The sequence below is a fragment of the Eurytemora carolleeae genome, unplaced genomic scaffold, assembly GCF_000591075.1.
Source record: "Eurytemora carolleeae unplaced genomic scaffold, Eaff_2.0 scaffold368, whole genome shotgun sequence".
NCBI lineage: Eukaryota > Metazoa > Arthropoda > Copepoda > Calanoida > Temoridae > Eurytemora > Eurytemora carolleeae.
In genome coordinates this window covers 184,660-212,655 of record NW_019396263.1, presented here as the reverse complement: position 1 = coordinate 212,655, position 27,996 = coordinate 184,660, and the positions used below count along the sequence as shown (strand labels likewise).

General features: G+C 34.8%; 1 protein-coding gene across 1 annotated transcript; it reads left to right on the top strand.

Moving 5' to 3' along the window:
• Positions 1–318: 318 nt before the first annotated feature.
• Positions 319–27,928, top strand: LOC111699632 (protein spire). Its single transcript, XM_023470353.1, has 12 exons — positions 319–610; positions 9,571–9,797; positions 14,859–14,940; positions 18,839–18,917; positions 19,212–19,328; positions 19,902–20,064; positions 22,780–22,926; positions 25,375–25,516; positions 25,921–26,043; positions 26,334–26,448; positions 26,925–27,030; positions 27,420–27,928. Exons 1-12 carry the CDS (start codon positions 529–531, stop codon positions 27,519–27,521), a joined length of 1,485 nt encoding a protein of 494 aa, XP_023326121.1. The 5' UTR covers positions 319–528; the 3' UTR covers positions 27,522–27,928.
• Positions 27,929–27,996: the final 68 nt, after the last annotated feature.

The following is a 27,996-nucleotide window of genomic DNA, read 5'->3' as shown; positions in this document are numbered from 1 at the left end:
TTGTGTGTCTGTACCAAAAGAGTGTGTGTTAGTTTAAAGTACTGGTCTGCAAAGCAGTGCGACTGGCTTTCTCTTGGCAGACCAGCGCCATTTCCATTCCCTTTATTCCTATTCCATGGACAAAATTGACAGAATTAACTGCACAATTAAAATATGCAGATATATATTAACATATGGCATTAGAGAACTGGTTAAAGTAATGTTCTACTGAGGTCGGATTATTAGAAAATTAATTTGTTTATTCAACCATTTGACGCAAAAACGACATATTTCAGTGTATTCTTATTTTTTGATTTTTTAATAACAATTTTTTTCTTCAGAAAAATGGAAATGTTAAAAAAATGTTGAATGATGTTACTTTCTGAATTCAAATATACTGCAAAGTTTAGTGAACAAAGTGTGACTGTATACGTGCAGTACAGTGAAGTGTGTACAGTGTACAATTGTACTATTGTACTGGTATTAGTTTAAAATGAACGTGAAGAAATGTGAAGAAAAATAGTCCGGACGAAAAAATAGTGTTTAACAATGAGGACTTTAACTATCGGAGACCGGACTATAAGTTTTGATACTGGACTCAACTATGTCACTTCGCCACTATCTTCCTCAGGTAATTAAAAGTGTTTAAGTAACTTTTTTGTAAATAGCCCCCACCCCCTTTAAAAGGATGATTCCCCCCCCCCCCTCCCCCTTCTGACTCGTTGCAGTTTACTCATAAGACTCAGAATGACACTAATAATATCAACAAATGTATTTATACAGTTAACATCTCAACTAAACCTCAATTTAAACATAAACAAAATGGACGTATATCATTATCTTACCTTTAAATATGTATTTTGCATTATACGTCGTAATACATGTTTACGAAAAATTACGGATTGGTGTTCTTTTTATACGATCTTAATGTATATAATAACAATATTTTGTCTTATTAATCTACAGAATTTTGCAACAGTTAAGTTGTGCGAACTCTAGCAATATATTTTGCACGTGCTAAAATAGATCGTGCGCTCTAATAATACAGGAAGAAAACAGTTATTAATAATTCACACCCCCTTCCTCCCCCTCTCTTTCTGACTTAAAATATTTTATTAAAAAAATGTTGAGATCCGTAGGTTAGGTTTGTTGGTTGGATTAAATAGTTGCCAAGAGAATTGTCACATAAGTTGCCAGGACGGTTGGTATGGTTGCCACTGGTTAGATAGTTGCCAGGACTGTTGGTATGGTTGCCACAGGTTAGATAGTTGCCAGGACGGTTGGTATGGTTGCCACTGGTTAGATAGTTGCCAAGACTGTTGGTATGGTTGCCACAGGTTAGATAGTTGCCAGGCCGGTTGGTAGGGTTGCCACTGATTAGATAGTTTCCAGGACTGTTGGTGTGGTTGCCACAGGTTAGATAGTTGCCAGGCCGGTTGGTAGGGTTGCCACTGGTTAGATAGTTGTCAGGACGGTTGGTATGGTTGCCACTGGTTAGATAGTTGCCAGGACGGTTGGTAGGGTTGCCACTGGTTAGATAGTTGCCAGGACTGTTGGTATGGTTGCCACAGGTTAGATAGTTGCCAGGACGGTTGGTATGTTTGCCACTGGTTTGATACTTGCCAGGACGGTTGGTATGGTTGCCACTGGTTAGATAGTTGCCAGGACGGTTGGTAGGGTTGCCACTGGTTAGATAGTTGCCAGGACGGTTGGTATGGTTGCCACTAGTTAGATAGTTGCCAGGACTGTTGGTATGGTTGCCACAGGTTAGATAGTTGCCAGGACTGTTGGTATGGTTGCCACTGGATTGATAGTTGCCACGACGGTTGGTAGGGTTGCCACTAGTTAGATAGTTGCCAGGACGGATGGTAGGGTCACCTTTAATGGTTGCCAGGATGGTTGGTATAGGGTTGCAACTGGTTAGATAGTTGCCAGGACGGTTAGCAGGGTTGCCACTGGTAAGATAGTTGCCAAGCCAGTTGGTAGGGTTGCCACTTGTAAGATAGTTGCCAAGTCAGTTGGTAGGGTTGCCACTGGTTAGATAGTTGCCAGGACGGTTGGTAGGGTTGCCACTGGTTAGATGGTTGCCATGGAGGTCGGTAGAGTTACCCCTGGTTAGATAGTTGCCAGGACTGTTGGTAGGGTTGCCACTAGTTAGATAGTTGCCAGGACGGATGGTAGGGTTACCTTTTATGGTTTCCAGGATGGTTGGTAGGGTTGCCACTGGTAAGATAGTTGCCAAGTCAGTTGGTAGGGTTGCCACTGGTAAGATAGTTGCCAAGCCAGTTGGTAGGGTTGCCACTGGTTAGATAGTTGCCAAGTCAGTTGGTAGGGTTGCCACTGGTTAGATGGTTGCCAAGTCAGTTGGTAGGGTTGCCACTGGTTAGATAGTTGCCAGGATAGTTGGTAGGGTTGCCACTGGTTAGATAGTTGCCAAGTCAGTTGGTAGGGTTGCCACTTGTAAGATAGTTTCCAAGTCAGTTGGTAGGGTTGCCACCGAATGTATCATTAAAAGTGGAAATTTTGAAATTCAATTCTTTGTTTGTAATAAAATCTTTTTCAAGCAGAATTAATTGTCATAATTATATTCTTGTTAAAAGATTAAGTTTTATTGTTTTCTTTATATGTTTGTTAAATAGGCATGAAATTGGATTGGATTTTGACATTTAAAACTTTTTTTTAAAATGCCTTTCATATTTATGTTTCATATTTCATATTCATGTTGCCTTGTCTACAATTCAAGCCTTCAAGCCAAATTTGACCATACACGGAAGTATGATGATAGATAGATAGCTAGGCAGGGATCAAACCTCTATAAGCCATCTACCATTCCTTTATCCGATATACATCATACCAAAGACTCTCTATGTTGAGAGTCTTTGGTACGTTCTAAATAGTAGCTCTGCGTTATAATATACAGGGTTACCCGCAAATGATGCCACTTCAGAGAAGAGTTGTACACATTCTGCTTTGTCACCTTTTGTACTATTTGCATGTATGCAGTTCTTCATTCTGCGTGCATATCTTTTATGTATCCTTAATCCTTCCTAGGATTCTTCACTGTATCCTTGTATAACATATTCTTTCTCCGTTTCCTGATATCCAACATTCTTCTTTTATATCCAAGTATCCAATTTCCTTTTTTGTATCAAATTCAAATTGTTTCTATTTTGCTTCTCTGTATTCTTGTATCTCCTATTCTTATCTGTATCCAATTGTATCTATTATCCTTCTATGTATCCAGTTGTATCTACTATCCTTCTATCTATCCAATCGTATCTACTATATGCGTCTCTGTATCCTTGTATCTCCTATTCTTCTCTTTATCTATTTATCTATATTTTTCGTCTCTGTATCCTTGTATCTCCTACTCTTCTCTTTATCTATTTATCTCTATTTTTCGTCTCTGTATCCTTGTCTTCATTATCCTTCTATTTATTCAATTGTATCTACTTTGCTATTCTGTATCCTTGTATTCACTGTCTTCTTCTGTACCTAATTGTATTTACTTTGCTGTTCTTTATTCTTAAATCGACTGTCGTCTTCTGTACGGTGTACCTAATTGTATTTACTTTGCTGTTCTGTATCCTTATGTTTACTTTTCTCATCTGAATTAAATTTGTGTACTCTGCTTCTTTGTATCCTTGTATCTCCTTTGCTTCTCTGTATCCCTGTATCTCATTTGCTTCTCTGTATCCCTGTATCTCATTTGCTTCTCTGTATCCTTGTATCTCATTTGCTTCTCTGTATCCTTGTAAACCATATCCTTTTAAGATTTCCAATTAAATAAGTAACTCGCCATCTCATATATGAATCTAAGTATCTTGTAAACCATGTATCAACCTTGTATCAACTATGTATCTAATAATCATTAACCCCTCCCTCCCACATCGATTAACCCCCCCACCCCCACACCATTCAATCCCCCCTACACCAACCAACCTTATATACCCTCCCAAATTGAATTATTATCTATATATGAACTATGTTCTGTATTTCATTACAACCAGTAATCTCGAAAATCCAAAATCCGGTATCCTCAAAATTTCTGATACATCCGACTCACTCCATTGATAAAAATGTACTCTTATGATTATAATATCCTCGTTTTCTCTATGTGACTGCAAGTTTTATCCATCAAATACCAATAACTTAACAGAATTCGTCAGTTATACTCAAAATAGAACCCTTACTTGTTGTTTTTTATTGTTTCAATAATAATTAATTTAATCTATTTTGAAACTGATAATACATGATTGACAAGCTTTTAATTTCTTGTCTAGTTTTCACAACGATTAGTCTATTTCTTAACATGGGTTTTCATTTATCAGTGTCATAGCATTCATTATAACACTGATGACCCCTATATTTTAGGACGGTAAAGGTTGGTATAACCCCATAAAGTATGCATGGTGCACAGTGCACATGTTTGGCGCGCAGTATAGTTTATATTTATCTTGAGATCTTGACGTGTGTTTATTTCACAATAAGAATTGGCTTGGCTTGGTGACGATGAATTGTAATCTATCTATGCTTGAAGAATGTTGAATTAGGAGCAAAAACTTTGTCAATTTCTCAAACAATTGAAACAATTTAAACTTTTTAAATTTTATCTACTTTTCCGTAAGTAATCTTTTTTAGTTCTTCTCTTATGTATGTTATTTTTTACTCCCTCGATCTTTACTCCCGCCTCCATACAATCTCCATCTTTACTCCCTTTATTCCTCATCTTTACTAACGCCTCCATTATTATAACCTCCATCTTTACTCCCTTTATTCCTCATCTTTACTAACGCCTCCATTATTATGACCTCCATCTTTACTCCCTTTATTCCTCAAATTTAGTCCCGCCTCCATCTTAACTCCCATCATCCCTTGATCACTCTCGCCTCCATTGTTACAACCTCCATCTTTACTCCCTTTATTCCTCATCTTTACTAACGCCTCCATTATTATAACCTCCATCTTTACTCCCTTTATTCCTGAATTTTAGTCCCGCCTCCATCTTTACTCCCTTCATCCTTCATCTTTACTCCCGCCCTCATCTTTACTCTATTTATCTCCTATCTTCACTCCCGCCTCAATCTTTACTCTATTTATCTCCTATCTTTACTCCCGCCTCCATCTTTACTCTATTTATCTCCTATCTTTACTCCCGCCCTCATCTTTACTCTATTTATCTCCTATCTTTACTCCCGCTTCCATCTTTACTACCTTCATCTCCAATCTATACGTCCTTCATCTCCCATCTTTACTCCCGCCTTCATATTTACTCCCTTCATCTCCCATCTTTACTCCCTCCTCCTTCCATCTTTACTCCCTCCTTAATTTTTATTCCCATCATCTCCCATCTTTACTCCCTCCTCCATCCATCTTTACTCCCTCCTCAATTTTTACTCCCTTCATCTCCCATCTTTACTCCCTCCTCCATCCAACTTTACTCCCTCTACCCTCCTTCTACACTGTGATCTCTTGAAGGTCAAATTAATCCCTGTTTTATCATTCTTAGTTCTTGGAACGACAGTTTCATATTACGCAGAATACTGGGTTCAGTTAGTATTCATATATTTGCAACCTTATTTTGGCCTTTGTTTGGGGCCTATGAACATTTTTTATTTCCATTTTTTTGGTAATTTTAAACAATTTTCCTTGGTTCCATATTTTGTTTGTGTATATTTATGCACGTATTCATATTCTATTTAATATCTGTCATTGAATACTGCTTATGCAAATCCAATACATAAATACTGAATGCGTGGGAAGGGGGAGGGGGGGGGATATTCACTAATAATATTTACTTATTGAATATTTTATTTACTAAATCTATTTTTGTCTTGTCAGAGTTGACAACATCCTAAACAACATTTTATACAGAGTTGATGACGATTAGCTTTTCTTGGTCCTTTTTCCAAACCTTCAAGGACTATATGCATGACAAAGTGTTAAATATATTTTTTTTAAACGTTCCCTCTTGCTAACATTTTAATATCAGAGCACAATAATTAGGACTGTTAAATGAAAAAATCTACGAAACATGAGTTTTGAAAACTCGCAAATCTTCAGCGTAACTTGGAATCAATTTTGCAAAGTTTTGATGGTGAATCCTTCGATTTTTATTTTCCCAGAACTATAGCTTGTACAAACAAGTCTTTAGGGTCGTAATTTTTGATATTCTACCTTTTTATCGGCTCATAGAGAAGGTTAGAAGAGAGGGGGTATGAGAAGTGAGATAAGGTTGTTTTTTTACTATAATTTGATACCCCCTATCCCCCACACCACCCACCCCTCATTATAGCCTGGGTTACAAAGAAGGCTTTGATTAAAATAATAATCACTATAATGCCCTCAAGATAGATCAGGGGTATACTTCCTGTTCTTTAAATTATCCTGCTTCAAATAATTGGTTCTTGTTTTCAGTGTCTTGACTGCACATTTATTTTAAGCGAGATCCATTTTAGTTTTTTAAAACCTGAAGGTTTCCGAAATTTCTTTCTTGTAGAGGAGTTTTAAGTGAAAAGAATGAGATAAACTTATTTTTTCTATGGAAATTTAATAAATTAAACCTTCAAAAGTTTTGACCAATTAAAACTCTAATAATCTTATATTCACGCGAATTAAATGCGTTGAACTCATTCAGTTTATTTAAAAGTTCCCACCACATGAACTCCCGGAATTTTGAGCCCCTTAATACCTTACGCCCCTTTGCCCCCCTCCTTTCCACTTGTCCAACACTTCCTGTATCTGAATGTTGCATGACCGGAACTATAGTTTTATAATCTTGAAATTTTCTTATGTTTAAATTCAACAGCGCGCATTTATATGATTTTTATGAATATTTTAACTCTGTGAGAAATGAGAATATTCAGTCAATTGATATTATTGAAAAGGATTTGACCATTTTATTTATGAATAATAACATTGCATGTGTATTTTCTAATTTTGTTTTGGTAAATATATTACGCACGCCTTTGGCATGATTCAGGCCCGTAGCCAGGGGGCAGGGGGGGGGGGTGCAAGGGGTCAGGTAGGGAGGGGTGGCTGCTCTCAGGGTTTCGGAATTGCTCCCAGGGTTTTGGAGTGCTCCCAGGACTTTGAAGTTGCTCCCTGGGATTTAGAGTAAAATGTCAAAATTTTTCCGACCTTTTATGAAAAGACCTTAATAAAGGGTACTTTAAATCCAAAAATTGAAAAAATGGCTCTGCTGGGTTTTAAGATATTTTTTTAGATGGATACATTGAGGTTTCATTTGAGATGGTCTAATTCATCTGCAACATCTTTATAAGTTATTTCCAAGTTTTTTTTTCAGAAAAATCCAATTTTTCGCCTAAAAAAATCTTGAATTGATTTGTGCCATTAAAAAAGTCACAAAATATAAATTGTTTTATATCAAATTTAGAGCCTTCTCCATGGCGCGCACTATACCAAAAAATTATCAAATTATTGAGATATCTGAGGAAAACTCTTGGATCCTGCTCCATTCTACAACACCCCTCTTTGCAACTCCCTTGGAAAAATCCTATTGCTAATTTTCTTTAGTTGTCCCTTGGGATAATAAAGTGAATTAGCATCCCGGTCTGCAAACTTTTGTACAATATTTTTAAATGATTTATATTCTAAAACCGAAAAATTGTATACAAATACTTTTTTCTTTAAATCTAAATTTCCCCTTAATGTTTGTAATATCTCCTGTGAATCATACTTTAAAGTCATGTTTATGGGTTAGGTAACAACTTCTGTTTATGTTTGATTGACGCTAAAGGTTGTTAGACAGTAACCAGGGACAGGGCGGGGGGAAGTGTGCAAGATAGTTCTATTGTTTACAAATAGATGTCGCAAGAGAAACTACACGCTAGGTGGCCTTTATACTAGAATAGAAGGAATTCATTGAATTCATTCAGATCTATTCGTAGTATCACATCATCTAATCCAGATCCATAATCACATGATCCAATCCAGATCCATAATCACATCATCTAATCCAGATCCACAATCACATCATCTAATCCGGATCCATAATCTCATCATCCAATCCAGATCCATTATCACATCATCCAATACAGATTAATAATCACATCATCCAATCCAGATCCTTAATCACATCATCTAATCCAGATCCATAATCACATCATCCAATCCAGATCTATAATCACATCATCTAATCCAGATCCAAAATCACATCATCTAATCCAGATCATAATCTCATCATCCAATTCAGATCCATAATCACATCATCTAATCCAGATCCATAATCACATCATCCAATCCAGATCCATAATCTCATCATAGGAACCAGATCCATAATCACATCATCTAATCCAGATCCATAATCTCATCATCCAATCCAGATCCATAATTTCATCATCGGAACCAAATCCATTATCCACATCATCCAATCCAGAACCATATGCGATCCCATTTATCCCATTCAGATCACATTCATCTCATCTAGATCTCGTTCAGATCCCACCATTCATTCAGATCCCATCTAAATCCTCTCATTTCATCCAAATACCATTCCAATCCCTTCCAGATCCCATCATTCCATTCAGATCCATTCATTCCATCTAGATCCATTTATATTCCATCATTTCATCCAGATCCCATCATTCCTTCTAAATCCCATCTTTCCATCCTAATACAATCTAAATCCCAGCATTAAAAAAACCTTTCAATCACGAGTTATTGAATTCATCAATTTTGGATTTGATTCAAGTCGAGACGAGTTTTTAAACCAAGTTATTGAGTTGACTAATTTTCATCCTACCATGCCAAGTTTCTCTGGTCGAAAGTTTATGCTGAGACTCAGGGGCGTTTACAGGAATGTATTTAGGCCAACCTCCCCACCCCCCTTTAGGGCTTCTAAGATTGAATAGATAACGAATATGACAATACAATATGATATTGTATCCTTCATTTATATATTTTGAGCTTGTTGTGATTAATAGGATTAACACATTTTTGTTTCATCCGTTTCAGTAGATTTTTGTTTCGAATTAAAATGTTATGACAATTTAAACAGCTTTAATATTATTTTTTTTAAAGAATGTTGAATTTTTTCCTTTATGTTTTAATTGGAGTAATTTTTGATATTTTTATCAGAAACCTCAAAACATTCAATAAAAGATGTTCGTGAAATATAAATGATAAATCTTCAAATGTTATTTTTAAATTTTTTAACTTTAATTATTTGAAAATAAAATGCAGATTTGTAATGCCTTGATTTTTCACGCTATGATGGCTTAAGACTATAAGAAAAGAAATCTGAAAAAGAGGTCCCGTTATGAACCCCCCAGACTGCGCAATGTGCATATGCTTTAAACCCAACTAAGAAATGTTAATCATTGTTAACATCCAGCTGAGATTTGAATGATTTAATTGTTGTATGATGTGTTTCAGCAACTCATCAAAAACTTGCGATCTTATGTCATTGCAGCCTGATGTCGTCAACCTTTGATATTCCAAACCTAAACCAAATAGTCAAATATTGAAATATAAATATTATCACCACTTTCAAAAATTCGAAATTTGAAAATTTGAGTTTGTGGCGGGTACTAAAATTGATTTAAAAATAATCTAAACTTTTTTTTCCAGGAATGTCCCAAGGAGTTGAGGGACTTGAGGTAGAAAGCAATACAGGCAGTTCTGAGGCAGACGGGAGTACCACGGGTAGTTCGGAGGCAGATTACTCAGGAAATGCCTCCGTATGTTCGGAGGATCACGAGGAGGGTGAGGGACCTTGTTCCCTCGCGAGAGAGGGGAGTAGGAAATTGATAAAACCAGATTTGCTAGCAATGAGTCAACTTCTAAATTTTGATGAGGTTAGTGAATGAATTTCTAGAACAGTACAACAGACAGTACGGTACAGTGCATCATAGAACAGTACAGTACAACACTTTACAGTACAGCACTTTACAGTACAGTACTTTACAGCGCAATACTTTACCGTGCAGCACTTTACAGTACAGTACTTTAGAGCACAGTAGTTTACAGTACAGTACTTTACAGTACAGTACTTTACAGTACAGTACTTTACAGTACAGTACTTTACAGTACAGTACTTTACAGTACAGTACTTTACAGTACAGTACTTTACAGTACAGTACTTTACAGTACAGTACTTTACAGTACAGTACTTTACAGTACAGTACTTTACAGTACAGTACTTTACAGTACAGTACTTTACAGTACAGTACTTTACAGTACAGTACTTTACAGTACAGTACTTTACAGTACAGTACTTTACAGTACAGTACTTTACAGTACAGTACTTTACAGTACAGTACTTTACAGTACAGTACTTTACAGTACAGTACTTTACAGTACAGTACTTTACAGTACAGTACTTTACAGTACAGTACTTTACAGTACAGTANAATACTCTTTCTGCATTCGTGGAGATTAGGCATGTAAGATGCGTATTATGAGTATTATGCACGAATTATGACTTTTATGTCTTTAGCTTGAGAATTTCAACATCTTCACGATGTGAATGATGAATCTTGATTAAAAATCCAAGTTGTGTCATGGGTTTATTCTTCATAGAGAACCCGACTCATCATTCTTCATTGTTCATTTTATAACCTTTCAAACCTTTCATTTAACCTACATACAATGAGTTGCATGGAATGAAAATCTTAAACCTTTTTTACCTATTCTTATAAATGTGTTGCACATAGGGTTTCCATTTTTCCCGAAAAAAATTTCCATTTTGGAAATGGAATGATCCGGAAATTTGTTGCGTAAACCGGAATTCCGGGATTTCCCCTCATCCCTTTTATCAGACCACCTCATTCTTCATGCACGGGGTATTGCGGAGTCTATAAAACCGGGCTAAATTATCATTTTTGTTCATTATAGTTTCAGATTATGTCCCAGTGTTCAGTTCATTTTAGTTGTTTAAATATCATTTTTTTCTTCTTCAACACTTCCAGGCCAACTGTGAACGTAATATAAAGGTACCCTTCATTGAGCGAAGAACATGTCGGATTCACAACGGTATATTTTAATTTTTCAAGTGATTTTTTAAAGTGTATCCGCTGTCAGTCATTTTTATAGTCTCATTTTTTTGTGGGCAACCCTGTAACGTAAAATGTGGAACTAGAATCTTGCAGTAAAAACAAGCACACTTTTATTTCATTCTATTCATGATTTTTCTCGCAATATTTTGCATGATTTAAAGTAAACCATTTAGTGTATAAATTCCATTAAGTTGATCAAATACTAGATCATGCAATATCTAAGAGTATATGTTTCAGTAAGTCTCAGTCAGTTGTACAATTTAATTGCACAATAAATTGAATTCCGCTGGGTTTTTTACAGCACCCATTGTGCAAACGTTATTCAATTAGATCTATATATGATACATGTTGAATTAAAAAAAATTGTTTAATGAATATGATAGGATAAAGAAAAGTGTAAAAGATATTATATTGTAAAATATATTAAGTAAATGGCAAAAAATGTTAAAGATAGAGCCCTCAATGTTTTTCTTAGTTTTTAAAATACCGTTAGATTATAATAAAACATCAATCCTAGCTGTTTCTACACTGTCTGTACAATTGTGAATTTTCAAACAGCTTAATTTGAGAAGACCTCCACTCCTGGCCCCTTCATTCCAGTAGTTTTTTTGTCTAATGGTAAAGAATTCTGAAAATTTCCTCCAATCTGCTTTGGTAGCAGAAAACCGCAATTTACTTTTAAAGGAGAAGCCAAAATTGAAAAGTATATGATTTTATGGGTACATAGTCGGATGACAGAGGCTTCAGACCCTACAGATCTAATTTTTTTATCATTAAATACATTGCAAAGTTTGAAACTGATCCCTTGTGGTAAAAGAAAACCAAAAATATGAGAAAATTGACAGTTCAATGAAAGTGAGAATGAAATTAATTCAAAGTGATTAATCCTGTCTGATAAATCCAGGAAAAGTGGACAGAGGTTGGAACTTCTGTGCGGCGTTTAATTAATCTTGAACGATTGATCTCAATATCCATTGTGGGGACGATAGATGCTTGACAACTAAAGTTATGACCCCGAAGGGATATCGAAGAGGAGTTAAACTAATCCGCAGAGGATGGAGATCAATGCTTGATCCCGAGCACAAAAGTTCTGAGCTTTGGATTATTTTCCTATATCATGTCTTGGCGTAAACTATGAGTATATAGTGTATACAATATAATTAGAGTATTGTTGTATACAATCTTCATTCTACTTCCTGTATTTAGGTTTATTATGTTACAAGATAATTAAACTTCAATCTAACCTTCTTTATACATTATCTTCAGTTCTAGACCTTCTCCATACCTCATCTTTAGTAATAGAGCTTCTCCATATCTCATCATTACTAGACCTTCTCCATACCTAATCTTCATTACTAGACCTTTGCTATACCTCATCATCATTACTAGGCCTTCTCCATACCTGTTCAGTACTAGAACTTCTCCATACTTCATCTTCATTGCTACACCTTCTCCATACGTTATCTTCATTTCTACACCTTCTCCAAACCTCATCTTTATTACTAGACCTTCTCCATACCTCATCTTCATTACTAGATATTCTCCAAACTTCATTTTTATTACTAGACCTTCTCCATACCTCATCATCATTACTAGGCCTTCTCCATACCTCATCATTACTAGAACTTCTCCATACTTCATCTTCATTTCCAGACCTTCTCCATACCTCATCTTCATTGCTAGACCTTCTCCATACGTTATCTTCATTACTAGACCTTCTCCATAACTCATCATCATTACTAGATCTTCTCTATACCTCATCATTACTAGACCTTCTCCATACCTCATCATCATTACTAGACCTTCTCCTTACCTAATCTTCATTACTAGACCTTTGTCATACGTCATCTTCATTACTAGACCTTCTCCATACCTCATCATCATTACTAGGCCTTCTCCATACCTCATCATTACTAGAACTTCTCCATACTTCATCTTCATTTCCAGACCTTCTCCTTACCTCATCATCATTGCTAGACCTTCTCCATACGTTATCTTCATTATTAGACCTTCTCCATAACTCATCATCATTACTAGATCTTCTCTATACCTAATCTTCATTACTAAACCTTCTCCATACCTCATTATCATTACTAGACCTTCTCCATACCTCATCTTCATTACTAGACCTTCTCTATACCTAATCTTCATTACTAGACCTTCTACATACCTCATCATCATTACTAGGCCTTCTCCATACCTCATCATTACTAGACCTTCTCCATACCTCATCATCATTACTAGACCTTCTCCGTACCTAATCTTTATTACTAGACCTTTGCCATACGTCATCTTCATTACTAGACCTTCTCCATACCTCATCATCATTACTAGGCCTTCTCCATACCTCATCATTACTAGACCTTCTACATACCTAATCTTCATTACTAGACCTTCTCCATACCTCATCTTCATTACTAGATCTTCTCCATACCTCATCATCATTACTAGGCCTTCTCCAAACCCTGTCATGACTACCAGGCCTTCTCCAAGACTTTACACACTTTAATATAAGACCTTCTCTATGCCGCATCTTTAAAACTATAAAGTTCTCCATACTAATTTTTAATCTAATACCATCTCCAAACCAAACACCAGTTAAAGACAACCTCCATACCTTATATTTTCATATGACGTATCCGCGTATGAAGACCTCCTAAGAAGACCAATGAAGCAACTTTAAACAAATCATAACTTCACCAAACTCTGTGCTTCAGTTCCTAATAATTCCATAACCCATCTTTAGTACACATAGACCTGTTTTAACTACGAAATCAATCTTTACTCTTGAAGCTACATCTTACTTCCTATTCCTGGCTTATATGGGGGTTCTGTTGCACCGCCACAAGATTGGGCGGTAGAAAAATATTCAAGGTCATTCATGGTTGTATAGTGCAGAAATATAGGCGTATTCTAGTATATATACTTACATATATCTTGTATACACGGTTATATTTAAATCATTAATTAACACTGTCACAATTTGTCAAAATATACATATAAACTCTCCCTCCCCCACCCCTGAATCCGAAGTCCCTCAAATATTCAGAAGAAGATGCTGTATTTATGAAAATTTCAGGAGAAAAACGGAATAGATTTTACATTTTTTGTTTTTCCCTTGGTCTCCTTGGTCTACTCTTGAAATTTTAATTCTGCAACTGGACTTAAGTTTGCTTCTTATGTATTTTTGTTTGGTTGGATATTTCAATTCTTAATTCATTTTTTTTCCAAAATATTTCGATTTTTTTTTCGAACATAGATTTAGGTTTTCTGATAGGTTCAGTTCATCTTGAAATAGTTTATTTATCTGAAGATGAGTTTTTCTAGTATTTAAGTGAAGTTTATGTTCTCTAAAATTCTGGTCTCTGTTAACCTTGTGTGAAACCATGAAAACAGTATGATACACTATACTTTTAGGATTTATTTCGAAATTTCATTTTCTGTTTTATATCAAGAAACAGAAACAATGATTTATTCATTGCATTCAGAAATTTATTTACGATCGATTGCAAATCATTTCTAAATTCAATAATATTTATTCCAGGGGGTTATATTTCACCTTAAAATATAAATTTCTCCATCTTTCGATTTGAATTTCCTTCTTTGAAGAAAACGAATGATTTGAAAGGGAAAAATAAGTTTTCCATGAAACTATTAAAAATATCTTAGGAAATAATTTTCCATCCATTTTTCATTAATATGACCTGAAGTATTTAAAGAGCTATTAATTTATTTATGCATTCATTCATTTCTTATTATTTGCATATCACATGGTTCTCATGCACATTTTTAAAACTTTTAATCATCCTTTCATTCTTCATCACTCTTTTTTCTTTAAAATTTTTCTGTATTTTGTTAAAGGAGGACGAAGATGACCTGGAGAGTGAGGAGGAGGATGAGAATGAAGAGAAAGCTCCAAGTCCAACAGACTGGCAGAAAACAGGTTAATCCACGCCCTCTTCTTTAATACCAACTCCCGTCCACTCTTCTCCCCCTCATATCTCCCTCTTATCATCATTTCTTCTCCCCTTATTCTTCCCCCTCCCTTATTTTCAATTTTTAATCTCCCTCTTCCTTCTTCTATTTTCATTCTTAATACCTATTTTTCTTTGCCATGTTAAATAATCCTTCCTTTTCTTGCAAATTAAATCTCTTTTCTTTCTCCTTTTATGATAATTCAGCGCTCGGCCCAGAAATAGTCTTAACCTAACCTAACCCTCAATAATAGGAGTTTTATCTATCCCCCCCTCCGCCAAGCTAGGAACCATCCCGATTATTTAGGAATCTCGTTTTTCCTTTGTTGAGACTAATTGCGCCTTTTTCTAGTAACAATTTTAACTTTTAACTCATTTCTTCTCCGTTCTAAAAAGAACTATTTTTTTTGTGGATTTTTCGAAATAAATTCTTGCATTTTCAAAAATAATAAATGTCGACATTTTTTCTAGACAATATTTTTTTTAATTTGACTTTCCTTAAATATTTGGGCCCGATCGGTTCAACCCTTTTGATGTTTATGGATACAAAGTTTACAAACAGACAGACTTAAACATGCAAAGTAAATTTAGATAAATACTTGGTCTGGCTTTTTATAGTCTGGTGGAGCATGATCTTTATAGTCTGGTTGAACATATCCTAAGTCTGATAGAACAGGTTCCATAGTCTGGTTGAACAATGAACATATTCCTTAGTGTGATTGCAAACATGAATATGTTCCTAAGTATGCAGTTTAACAACGAATATGTCCATTAGTCTTCTGGTTGAACAATGAACATGCTCCTTGTCTGGTTGAACAATAAACATGTTCCTCAGTCTGATTGGACAATGAACATTCCCCTTGTCTGGTTGAACAATGAACATGCTCCTCAGTCTGGTTGAACAATGAACATGCTCCTTGTCTGGTTGAAAAATGAACATGCTCCTTGTCTGGTTGAACAATGAACATGCTCTTCACTCGTGATAATACACATATAAATAAACAATTACTAGATCTAAAAAGAAAAATCAAATAACGCATATAGTCCTTCATAACATTTATAGCAGAGATTTAGCTGTAAATTAAAACATAAAACTAGAGAACCGTGAGAACTAGTTTTGATTTTTTGCATCTTGATATTTTATGTTGGATTGGAAGTATGCCAGTGTGTTTCTCTGAATTTATGTATTTAAGGACAAATATAATGTAATGTAATGTCGTAGTCTCATTCCTTTTATAAACCTGTACTGAAAAATTTATCATAAATTCTCACCCAGAGTTAAACCCAATTATAGTTAATTAGGATTGGCAACAAACCTTATAGTTCAAATTGATTTAATTTGATATCTTTATTTTATTCAATTCTTTCCCGGATTTTTTAGATTTGTGAATTCAAAAATTCTTGCTAATACGGTGATATTATATCTCGTTCTTTTGTGCAATTTTAACTTATAAGTGAAATTTTTAAAATTGATTTGAGATGAACAGTGTAGAAAACAGATTTGGATAAAGCAAAGAAATTGAAAATTTTTAACGAATATAATGTTTTAATTAAAAACACGGTTTGTTTCTTTGGAAGTAAAAACCTACAAATTATTCATTAAGTAAATTCTCATCATGAATTGAATAAAAGATTAGGCCTAGGCATGCAGTGAGCATCAGGCCGTCGAATTCAGGGCTATTAAACAATAAACTTAAGTTAAACAATGGATTATCAATTTAAATGCCCGTAACGTTTAAGGTATTTAGACAATGCAGTTGGAATATCAGAAGAAGATCATGAGGGGGGTGGGGAGGGAATGGGATCAATTAGAAGTATTCTCAGGGAATGGATGCAAGGGGGTCAAATAGAAGTATTATAAGATAAGGGAAGGCAAGGTGGGTCAATTTGAAGTATTCCAATGGTGGGGAGGGCAAGGGGGTCAATTAGAAGTACAATAAGGAAGAGGAGGCAAGGTGGGTCAATTAGAAGTACAATAAGGAAGGGAGGCAAGGTGGGTCTATTAGAAGTACAATAAGGAAGGGGAGGCAATGTAGGTCAATTAGAAGTACAATAAGGAAGGGGAGGCAAGGTGGGTCTATTAGAAGTACAATAAGGAAGGGGAGGCAAGGTGGGTCTATTAAAAGTTTTCTAAGGTGGGGAGGGCAAGGGGGTCTATTAGAAGTTTTCTAAGGTGGGGAGGCAAGGTGGTCAATTAGAAGTGTTCTAAGGTGGGGAGGGAAAGGTGGTCTATTAGAAGTATTATAAGGGAAAGGAAGGGGAGGCAAGGTGGTCAATTTGAAGTATTCCAATGGTGGGGAGGGCAAGGGGGCCAATTAGTTCAGTGGGGGAGGGAACAAGTATTAAAATGTGTCTGCAAATATTTAATTACTTGTTTGTTAACTCCTTCTCCCTCTCTTGGCTTAGATTTCATGTAAAATCTATATTTAATTATTATGAAGATTGGTACGCGCCCCCACGCACAGTGCATGCAAAGGAATAAATTGCACGAGCCAATATCAGGTTTTTACTCTCTTTGTATCGATACTGGAGTGCTGAAATTTCTGAAATTCTGATGTCAGCACTGGACTTTGAATTTATATCGATAATCTTAGACACGTCTTTGTTCATCTTTTAAACAATGCAATATGGAAAGGTTTTTTTGTTGATTTTTTTGGAATTGGTGTTTCATTGCTCATTCAATCCACATTGGTAATATATGGATGACTCTTCTAAAAATAGTTCAAAGTAATAATCTCTGTTTGTCTGTCTGTTAGGATGTCCGATCATAACTCAGGAACCCCTTCACCAATTTGCTTTAATTTGATAGGGGAACTCGGGAGAACCACGGTAATGTTTTTAGCTTGGTTTTAAGTGTTGAGTGGATCGACTTAGCAAACGTTTAGTTTCGCGGTAAAATCGACCTAGTGTGGGTAAACGGCGGGAGAAACTATGAGTAACTAGGGAAATGCTGGGTTCCCAAGCTAGTCTAAAAAAACGTTAAGCTGCTGAGTGTAAAAATCCGCCAAATGTTCTTTTTCCCAATGTCGTCGGACAGATTTTTTTTAAAAGACCATCTTAATGTTTTAACTGCTTCAACTTTTGTTTCTTATTTCGTCTAATTTGTTTTATATAAAACTACTTTTTTATAGGAGATCCTAAAATATTTTCATGCGTCTTCAAGGCCCAGAATTTCTTATCAGTGCATATGTTGTAAATTTTTTAAACTGTCGGAAATTAATCTAAATGATGGAATAATTTGCATTGTTTTTATTAAACATGAAAATAATTGATTTTTTATCCAGGTTTTAAACTCATGAATTCCTGGTCAAATTCATATTCTCAACAATAAATCAAACTGTCTTCTCACACGATAGTTTATATAAATAAACAATTACTAGATCTAAAAAGAAAAANTTACAGGAAATAAAGTGAAGGAAACAATATAAAGGACGATGGAACTAACGGATTAAAGAAGTGATTGTCAATCTTCAGGGTGAAGAAAGTTACATAAGTAAAAAGAAGTGACATTAGTTAAGTACAAAGGAAGGAACATAAGTACACAGGAAGGAACAAAAGTACAAATAAACTGACAATATGATTAAAAAGGAAGTAACATAAAGAACCAAGAAAGTTTCATTTTGGACAAAGAGACTGATTTGAACGACTTTCAAAGCATAATATATGAAGGCAAACGAAGTGTGAAGTATAAGACAAAGACCAAAGGAAATGATAAGATTGGCTATAAAAGTGATACAACCTCAATGCCCCATTGGCAAATGGCATATTATGATATTTAATATTCTTGCTTTCTAATTACAAACTATGTAATCAATATTGATTAGAATTCAACCATATAGAATTTTTGTCAAAATATTTTTTTTTCAGTTGTGAAAGATCTGGCTCAGAGGAGTACTGAGAGGGTGGAAAGACGACATTCTATTTCAAACTGCGAGAATACATACAGGCAAACATACACAAACAAACTGTATGAATTATATCAGTCCTTTTCCATGTTTAACGAGTAAAAAATTTGATTTACTTTATAGGAATATTAATTTCATCATCATTAGATAGTTGTATTTTTTAGTTTTATCCTGGGGATCCTGGGTGGGTCATTAATGGGTTCTTGCAATTTGTTTTCTGCTTTAATTAAGTTTTTAATTATTAACCAATTTCATTGATTTGAACTAACCTTGCACACAAATACAGTTTATCTAAACATCTTTACTGCCTTATTAATGTGTATGGTTGAATTCAGGAGAAAACAATCCGGTTCTAGTTCCAGCTCCGGGTCTAGTTCTAGCTCTGGTACTCCTTGCAGCTCCGGGAAACCCTCTCCGAAGAACTCTATGTCCAGTTCCAATGATAATAGTCAGTAAGTGAAGGACCCTTTTTTTTGAGAAAAATATTTAGGTGGAAATGGAATTGTCTGAAAGGAGGGGAAGATTGAAATAGAAGAAGGTATTAATGAGGGGCAAGGTTAAAGAAAAAAAAGTAAGGAGGATATAAGGAAATAGAGCACAAGAGAAAACACGCAGTTGAATGAGAGAGAGCTAAATGTGAAAAAGTGGTAAATGGGAAAATAGAAAAATGGGAAAATAGGGAAAGAGAAATGGAAAAAAGAAAAAATGCGGGGGGGGGAAGGCAAGTAAGATTAAAGTCATGATACGCAGACAAATATATGGACTTTCTGAGTGTGCATTCTGTACTTCCATTTATGGCCGGGTAAGAGTACATTGATGTACATGTATTTATGCATTGAACTGTCTAGGTAACAGAGTAGTGTACATGTATTTATGTATTGTACTGTCTAGGCATGAAAGTAGTGTACATTTATTTATGTACTGTACTGTCTAGGTATGAGAGTAGTGTACATTTATTTATGTACTGTACTGTCTATGTATGAAAGGAGCCCGTTGTTTATGTATTTATGTACTGTACTGTCTAGGTATGAGAGTAGCCCTGTGTACAGATTGAACACAAGCCAGATGTACGCTAACCTGCAGGAGGAGTATAATAGTCCTGAATGGCAGAGAGCTCTACAGACTCTAAACCTCTCTCTAGAAGAGGTCGCACATATCAGATCTGTCCTAACCAAAGCAGAGCTTGAGGTAGGTTTATAATTCTATATATGTTTCTAAACCTCTCTCTAGAAGAGGTCGCACATATCAGATCTGTCCTAACCAAAGCAGAGCTTGTGGTAGATTTACAATTCTGTATTTGTTTTTGGAAAATTGTCGTAATTGTCCCAATTTTTGCCCTGCAAATTTCCGTTTTCTCCCGTCAGAGGAGCTTGGGCTAACTGTTGAACTGAAACTTTTAACTGTTCACTATCATCCTTTTTTTCTTTAACTCCCTTATTTATGAATACTGGAATATGTATATTATATGTACTTTGTACAAACATACAATGTAAGATCTTTCACACTGTCCTTTTCTGTAAAATCCATGTGTAACTTTTTTGCTGAAATTGTATAACGTTTCAAATACAATTATTTCAACTAACCCATTTATGCTTCCTTATATTTCAATTAACCCATTTATGCTTCCTTATATTTCAATCCCCCCTGGCCTGAATCTCCATGCAGACATTGATTCCTGTCAATGTTGAAAGGTGTTGTAACGGTAATATATAAAAATACTCCTTTATCTATAAAAAATGTAAATTGTTCATGAACTATCAAATCTTTACAATCTTAAACTTAACAACTTAACAATGAGATCATATCTTAACTGTACATTATAACAAAAGGTATATGTTAGACTTTAATATTTTATGAGAATTATGTATTTAAATCTTCAAAATGTTTCTTTTAAATTAACTTTTATCTTTTGTCTTTGATTATCAAAAAGACAATAAAGGCAGCGGATTTTCTCTGTAAAAATGCAATATAAACAGCTTGAAAGAAATACGTTACTAATCAGCTCTCTATCCCTCCCTACTCTTTTATTGTTCATGGATTGATTACGAAACAAGGAGAAATTTCTTAAACCATTAAACCATTGATTCTTTAATTCATCAATTCATCGATTTTTGTATGTTCAATGTATGTACATTGTTCATTATGTAGTATTTTTCTGTCAAGATGGAAAATATCTCTAACCCCCCCCCCCATCATATGGTTTGTGTTTAGGAAGGGGTAGGAAGGGGGGGGCTATATTTCAAGTTATCATGTTTGATCATCATCTGTCAAGATTTCTCCAGTCTTCTCTTTATATAACAGATGCAATAAATGTCATAATCTCAGTATTTTCGTCTTCAATATCATAATTAATTGTAGAGAATGTTGTAAACTTTTAAACTATGCCTTTTAATTTGAAATTATTTAATCTTGATTGGAAAAAGGCATTATTTGTAAATATTTTCTAAACTCAAAAAAGAACAAATTGCAAGCGCAAGTTTTTATTAAATAAAGAAATTATCATACTTCCAAGTTGAATTATCCTGGATAGAAGTGGTTTATTTGAGATAGCTGGGGTTTTTGTCGCTGGTCCGGTCTTAGAAGTATCAAGGAGCTGAAGTTCTTGATCAACCAGGGTTGGTAGTCCTAAGCCTAACCAAACCTTTCCAGACGAAATTCTGTGGCAGTACGAACTTCGGATTGTATAATGCATAAACAAAAGAATTAATGAAAAACGTGAATTATTATAATAAGATTTATATTGAAGGCTATTTTAAAATTACACTTTCACTTTTCTTGTTTTTCTTACTTGACTATAGTTGCATTGTTTCTCTTAACAGTGTCCACATCCCCCCTTCCTCTGATTTCATCTCCCCCCCACCAATCCAATCCAATGAAGTGTGTGAAGAACTATTTTTGAATTGGTGAAATAAAGTTTCTCAGCCAACTTCATGAAAACGTGACAAAACAAAATAGTGAAATCAAATCCTTAATGCTATGGGAAACTAAAACAACTCTAATGACTGTTATGTGACAGCTAGGTTGAGAATGATAGCTGTTATGTGACAGCTAGGTTGAGAATGATAGCTATTATGTGACAGCTAGGTTGAGAATGATAGCTGTTATGAGAATGATAGCTGTTATGTGACAGCTAGGTTTGAATGATAGCTGTTATGTGACAGCTAGGTTGAGAATGATAGCTGTTATGTGACAGCTAGGTTGAGAATGATAGCTGTTATGCGCTTATTTTAAGGAAAATGCGATCCACGTCTGTTCATAACCGCCTTAAGAATAACAAAGCTGGTTCAAAAGATGTTATATATGTAGTTTTGACAAATATATAACAAAATTGATAGCCGTTAAATCAGATCTTGACGTGAAATTTTTACATCAATTTTAAACGAAAGTTTAACTTTAAAAACTGTTTTGTACCCAAACAGCTGTTACAAATTTTTATCTTTTTTTATTTTTAAATTGCTATAATCAGAATTTGGTAGCTGTTATGTAACAGCTATTCTCCTGTCTGTTATGACAGCTATTAGTTATGAAGCATGACATTAAAAAGACTCGCACCTTTCTCAGTTTTATCTAAACTGAACCAGTTTTATTTCTACTTAAAAGAAACTTGAATATTGGGTTTAGCGTGGGCTGATAGAGGGTGTTTATCTAGAGATTTAGCCTAATTTTATTGCACATTATACACACCCTTTTATAATCTTTATGCATTTAATATAGATTAAATTATCTTTTGGCAGCTATGATATTCATCTCAATTAAGTTCGCGATCTGGGTAATAATCGGATTTTTTCCGACTTTTCCCAACTCTATGCGTTTTCGAAAAAAAGTAAAGCAAATATAAAAATGCCAAAAATGTTTTTATTTTGGAACACTTTGTAATGTTTTTTTTTTACGTTTTGTATTCAGGGCCTACCCCTGGATGGATCGGTGAAGGAGAATGTAGGACGGGGTAAGGTCTGCTTCCTTTGCATGAAGACCAGGTTCGGCCTGTTCTCCAGGGGGCAGAAGTGCGACATGTGCAAACAGATGGTCTGTGCCAAGTGTCACACCAAGGTAATTGTGTAAAAGGGATTCATTACTTTTTTAGGAATGACACGGGGTTTACCAAAAGATCTTGAATTATGAATATTACACTTTATAATCAAAAATAACATTTTGACGCGAAAATGGATTTCAACACTAAATCAAACGAAACAGAGCATTAATGATTTTGCAGGTTACTTTGAGTTAGAAAATACTTTTGATGAAGAAAAAATTGTTTAGTCTAGGTTCACTAAAATACTCCATTAGTTTTGAAGGGGTATTATATTAACCCTAACTTAATTATGAATCAAAAATAAAAAAATCAATAAAAAAGTTTGCGATCAAAACTTCATGAGGGGGGATGGTTGATGGGAAAAAATTTAACTGATTTTAAAATGTTGCTATTACAATCTACAACAAAACTTAATGGGGAAAAAATTTGATATTCTATATAAAGGGATTTCAAATCTATCTTTTTATTAATTTGTGCAGTAGTATTTGTAAACGGGGAATCAAGTTAGTTGTGTAAAAAATAATGGAATCTGAGTTTCCAAGTGTGCAATCTGCAAAATATGAACCTATATCTTGTCTGCAAAATTGTAAAATGTTAATGTTTTTGCGAAATATGGACGTACGTGTTAATGCTATTATAGGTTTAGTGCGTAACAAAAGAAAGAGAAAATATTGTTTTCGTGAGATGACAAGATCTTAATGTGTTTTCTCAACTATTAGATCTTCAAACTATACATTTACGCATACTGATCATGAATACATTTAGCGTTCTACTTGTGAGAATATGAGTGGGTTTAACCCCCCCCCCCCCCCCCCCCCCCCCCCCCCCAAGGGGAGGGGGGGGGGGGGGGGGGGGGGGGTGGTAAGCATTTTGAGTTTACACCATAAACCTCATATTCGAGTCAAATAAGACTCGGTCGCTTGAGTCTCGTAAGTCATCGTAATACGACGGAAAACTGGTAATTTCCTTGAAAACTCTTATATTTTATATTTACACGAATCAGAGCCCAACCCAATACTTGGGCTGGCTTGTGGCGCCCCTGCATCTTTAATTAATGGTTGTTAGAATCTATTTATATATCTAGATTATCCTGAATCCGTTGTATTTTGTGTAAAAAAAGCTATAATAAGTAATTATAAATTGAAATCATTATAAATCAATACAAGCTACAATTAATAGAATGTTTGTAAATGAAAAGATTATCAGAATATATTGATTTTGTCCATTCTCACCAAGAATGCATTTTAATAGGAGTATTGTGACAAAACAGTCACCCCCGGCCCATGACCCCCTAAGATACTCGACGTTGGGGGGGGGGGAGGTCAATTTGCAAAGATGTTACCAACGCTTTCATTTGTCCACTTGTTTAAAGTGTTGTATTTTAAGAAAAGATTTTGACAATTTTTTCCCATTAAACTTCGTGTGGGTTTATATTATATCTATTAAACCCTTTTTTAGAAATACATAAATATTTATTTAACTGCCCACCTTCTCTAGACTAAACAAATACTACAGATTCAAGATTTAAATAAATAATAATTCATACAAATTCATCTTTTCATCTTCAAGCTTTAAACCGCACCTAGATACTTCATTCATCTCGAAGTATAGGTCAGGGATGGATATGTTTCATATTAAATTCATAGAAATTTTTAAATTCTTTTTAAGATACTAAAAGATATTTCTTATTTTTCTTTTATTTTTTCTTCTTTTGTAGCTTGTTATTATCTACCCCTGAATAAAGTGCAGACCAAGGATTAATGATTTAAAATGTTTGAATTTTGAAGTACTAAGTCCAGTAATGAGCCTACAAAGAACTTCAAATACAAACATACAACACCTTGAGGCTACTAGTGTACACACGATGCAAAAATTAGGATTAGTTAAGCTGCATGTAACCGGATTAACATATTTTAGTATATTCGTGTTTGGATCTTTCTTCAATCCGGTTAAAGGGATTATAGTTAAAGGCGACCTTCGACATGTCTAATGCATTTATCTGAAATGTGTTTAATTCTGACAATGTTCTACATTGGTTCTAAAACATAAATGCACAAGACTCTTTACAGAGAAACCACAATCGAAAATAATCAATTTTCCAAGAGACAATGATAAATATCTCATTCATTTTGACAAAGCTTTTAGGGTACTGTTGTTAATGGGGAAAGTAAATCTACAAATGGAAAGTCACTTGAAGTATGTCTACAGTCTCTTTAAGCTTAACCTGAAACCTGAAAGGATATTGTCAAAAAAAAATGAAATATAGAAGCAGCCTTTTCAAAATAATTGTTCATTATTAGAGAATGATCATTGATAATGAAAGAGGAGGGAAGGAGGTCTATTATTTGATTCAACTTGTAATACCGTCTAAATTTGTTAAATGATTAAAAGTCTATAGTTCTCAACTATACATAATTCACTCTACAATATTGAATAAAATAATTAATTAATACATGATTATTTAGATGAATATACCTGTGGAACACTTTACTGCAACCCCAGTCTACGCCCTCTCCCCATCCCAGGATATAGGGGGAAAACAAAAACAAAGTTTGAACTACGGAAACCGTCTTCCCCTTTTTAAACTTGGAGTTCCTTCACTACCAGGTTAGTTCCTAGGAGTTCCTTCACTACTAGGTCAGTTTCTAGATGTTCCTTCACTACCAGGTCAGTTCCTAGGAGTTCCTTCACTACCAGGTCAGTTTCTAGGTGTTCCTTCACTACCAGGTCAGTTCCTAGGAGTTCCTTCACTACTAGGTCAGTTTCTAGTTCCTTCACTACCAGGTCAGTTCCTAGGAGTTCCTTCACTACTAGGTCAGTTTCTAGGTGTTCCTTCACTACCAGGTCAGTTCCTAGGAGTTCCTTCACTACTAGGTCAGTTTCTAGATGTTCCTTCACTACCAGGTCAGTTCCTGGGTGTTCCTTCAGTACCAGGACAGTTCAGCAAACATTTTTAGTGAATTTGTAAGTTTTGCAAAATAAAAGATTTGTTTCAATTTGTTTTCTTTCAGGGGGTATGAACAGTGCAGGGTCAGCTCCCAGCAGTCCGGGGTCAACAAGACGAATCAGTGAGGGAGGTTTAACCCAGCAGTCCGGCTCAAACTCAATAGATAACTCTCTATTCAGAGAAGACGGTAAAAATTAATTTATTTCGAACAATTAATTTGTAACGATGATTTATTTAAAAAACTTATTGCTTGAAATGATAAATGAATCAATGAATTTTGATATAATGAATTATTTGAAACTATGAGTTATTTAAGATAATGAATTATTTGAACTACAATTAAGGCTTTCAAATAATGAATTATTAAAAACACCGAATTGTCAAGAAAATTTTTTTAAAATATATTTCTAATTTAACGATTTTTTCAGGTTTCTTACTTTTTGCCTAGCAAAAATAACCCCATTGTTTATATTGCAGGCATTAGTACTATCAGTGGAATGACCAGCCTGCCACCGACCAGCCTGACCCCTAGTTTATTCCAGCCGTTCAGCCTGCCACCTATACATGATAAATATAATACACTACCTAAAAAGTAACAATTCAGTATTTATATTTATATTTTATTATTTACAATAGTTAAGTTTCTTTTGCATACTTCTGTTGAGTTAAAATATAGTTTCTTGCCAGTAATTGATTACAAGGGGTTTTTTAATTATTAGGTTTTGGTCAGCAATAGATTGCAGGGGAGGGGGGGGGGGTTGAGAATAAAAGTAGTTTTTTTTTTGTCAGCATTGCATTGCAAAGGGGTTTTGGGTATATATAAAAGTATTTTTTGGCCGGCAATTAATTGCAAAGGGTTTTTGATTTTTAAAGTAAGTTTTGGTCGGCAATGGATTTCAACTTGAAAATGGGGTTTGATTATTTAAGTAGTGTCTAATTAGCATTGGATAAAAAGGGGGTTTTAAGTATAAAAGTAGGTTTTGGTCACCATTGGATTGCAAAGGAGTTTTGAGTTTGAAAGGAGTTTTTAGTCAGCCGAACTGTTAAACTAATTAATTCTTTTTCCAGGGTGAGTAGAAGATGGAGTATGGTCTCCTCCAGGAGTATTGAGAGAGAGAAGCTTGAAGGATCTCCTCTAGCTGTGTGTTTAGACTGTAAGGAGATGGTCCTCCAGGTAAATATAATTTGGTTCATATTTGATACAGTGGTAGGCGATCATATCAATACAACGAAGACGACTTTTTATTTAAGTTTTGATTGTTAACAAACTTTTTTCAAATTACAAGTTTAAAAGTAATCAAAGAGAAGCTTTTTTATTTAACAGCTTCTCTTGACTTCTATATCCATATGTTGTTTAAGAGCTTGATATAAATCAAAATTGGAATCAAAAGTCGTCTTAATTGTATTGATTTGTGCAACGACGACTGTAAGTAAAATACTTTGGAGAACAAAAAAAATGCAGCCTGCAACCATACACTTTGGAAGAGGAAGTTTTAAAGTTGATCATCTTTTATAATAGAAATAAATCATTGTTTACAAAATGCTTTTTTTTACATTTTTCAGGTTATTCGAACCTCCCGCACCACCAAGAAGATGCAAATTGCCCGGTCCATGTTCTTCAATAACTTGAACCCTAACTCCTCGTACTCTATGCATAGGATGTAGATCAGCTGTTATCCACCTGCTTTATGAGTATATCAGGCTATCAGCTGTTCTGTAAAACAAATCAGCAGCTGTGTCAGCTTTTGAGATTCTGTCAGCTACTTTTTTTCGGCTTTAGCTGTTCGCCAGCTGTTCTGGACTGTTGGACAGGATTTAGGAGTCATGTTTGTCGGCTGCGGGTTGATTGTGTGATTTGTGTACTAATATCAGCTGTTTGATCAGAAGTTGTACTTGATTTATTTTGGATTTAAAAGTGATCAGAAATATTTTCTGGATTTATGAAGCCGGTTAACTTGATCTGAGACAGATAAACTGCTGTAATCGATCAACTATAGTTTTTAGACAAACATTCGAGGAAACTTTTAAATTTGAAATTAAGATTAATTTCTTGAATAAATATTTTAATATTTTTTTAGTACTAAGTATGTCTGAATAATTGTATGAATGCTGTATTTACCAAATATTGTACTGCGCTACC

What these genes read in the sequence shown, in the direction of transcription:
- LOC111699632 (XM_023470353.1), top strand. Translation starts at nt 529, where the DNA reads ATGAGGACTTTAACTATCGGAGACCGGACTATAAGTTTTGATACTGGA. An exon ending in AACTTCTAAATTTTGATGAG is followed by an intron (nt 9,798 to 14,858) that starts GTTAGTGAATGA and finishes ATTTTGTTAAAG; the next exon opens with GAGGACGAAGATGACCTGGA. An exon ending in TATAATACACTACCTAAAAA is followed by an intron (nt 26,449 to 26,924) that starts GTAACAATTCAG and finishes TTCTTTTTCCAG; the next exon opens with GGTGAGTAGAAGATGGAGTA.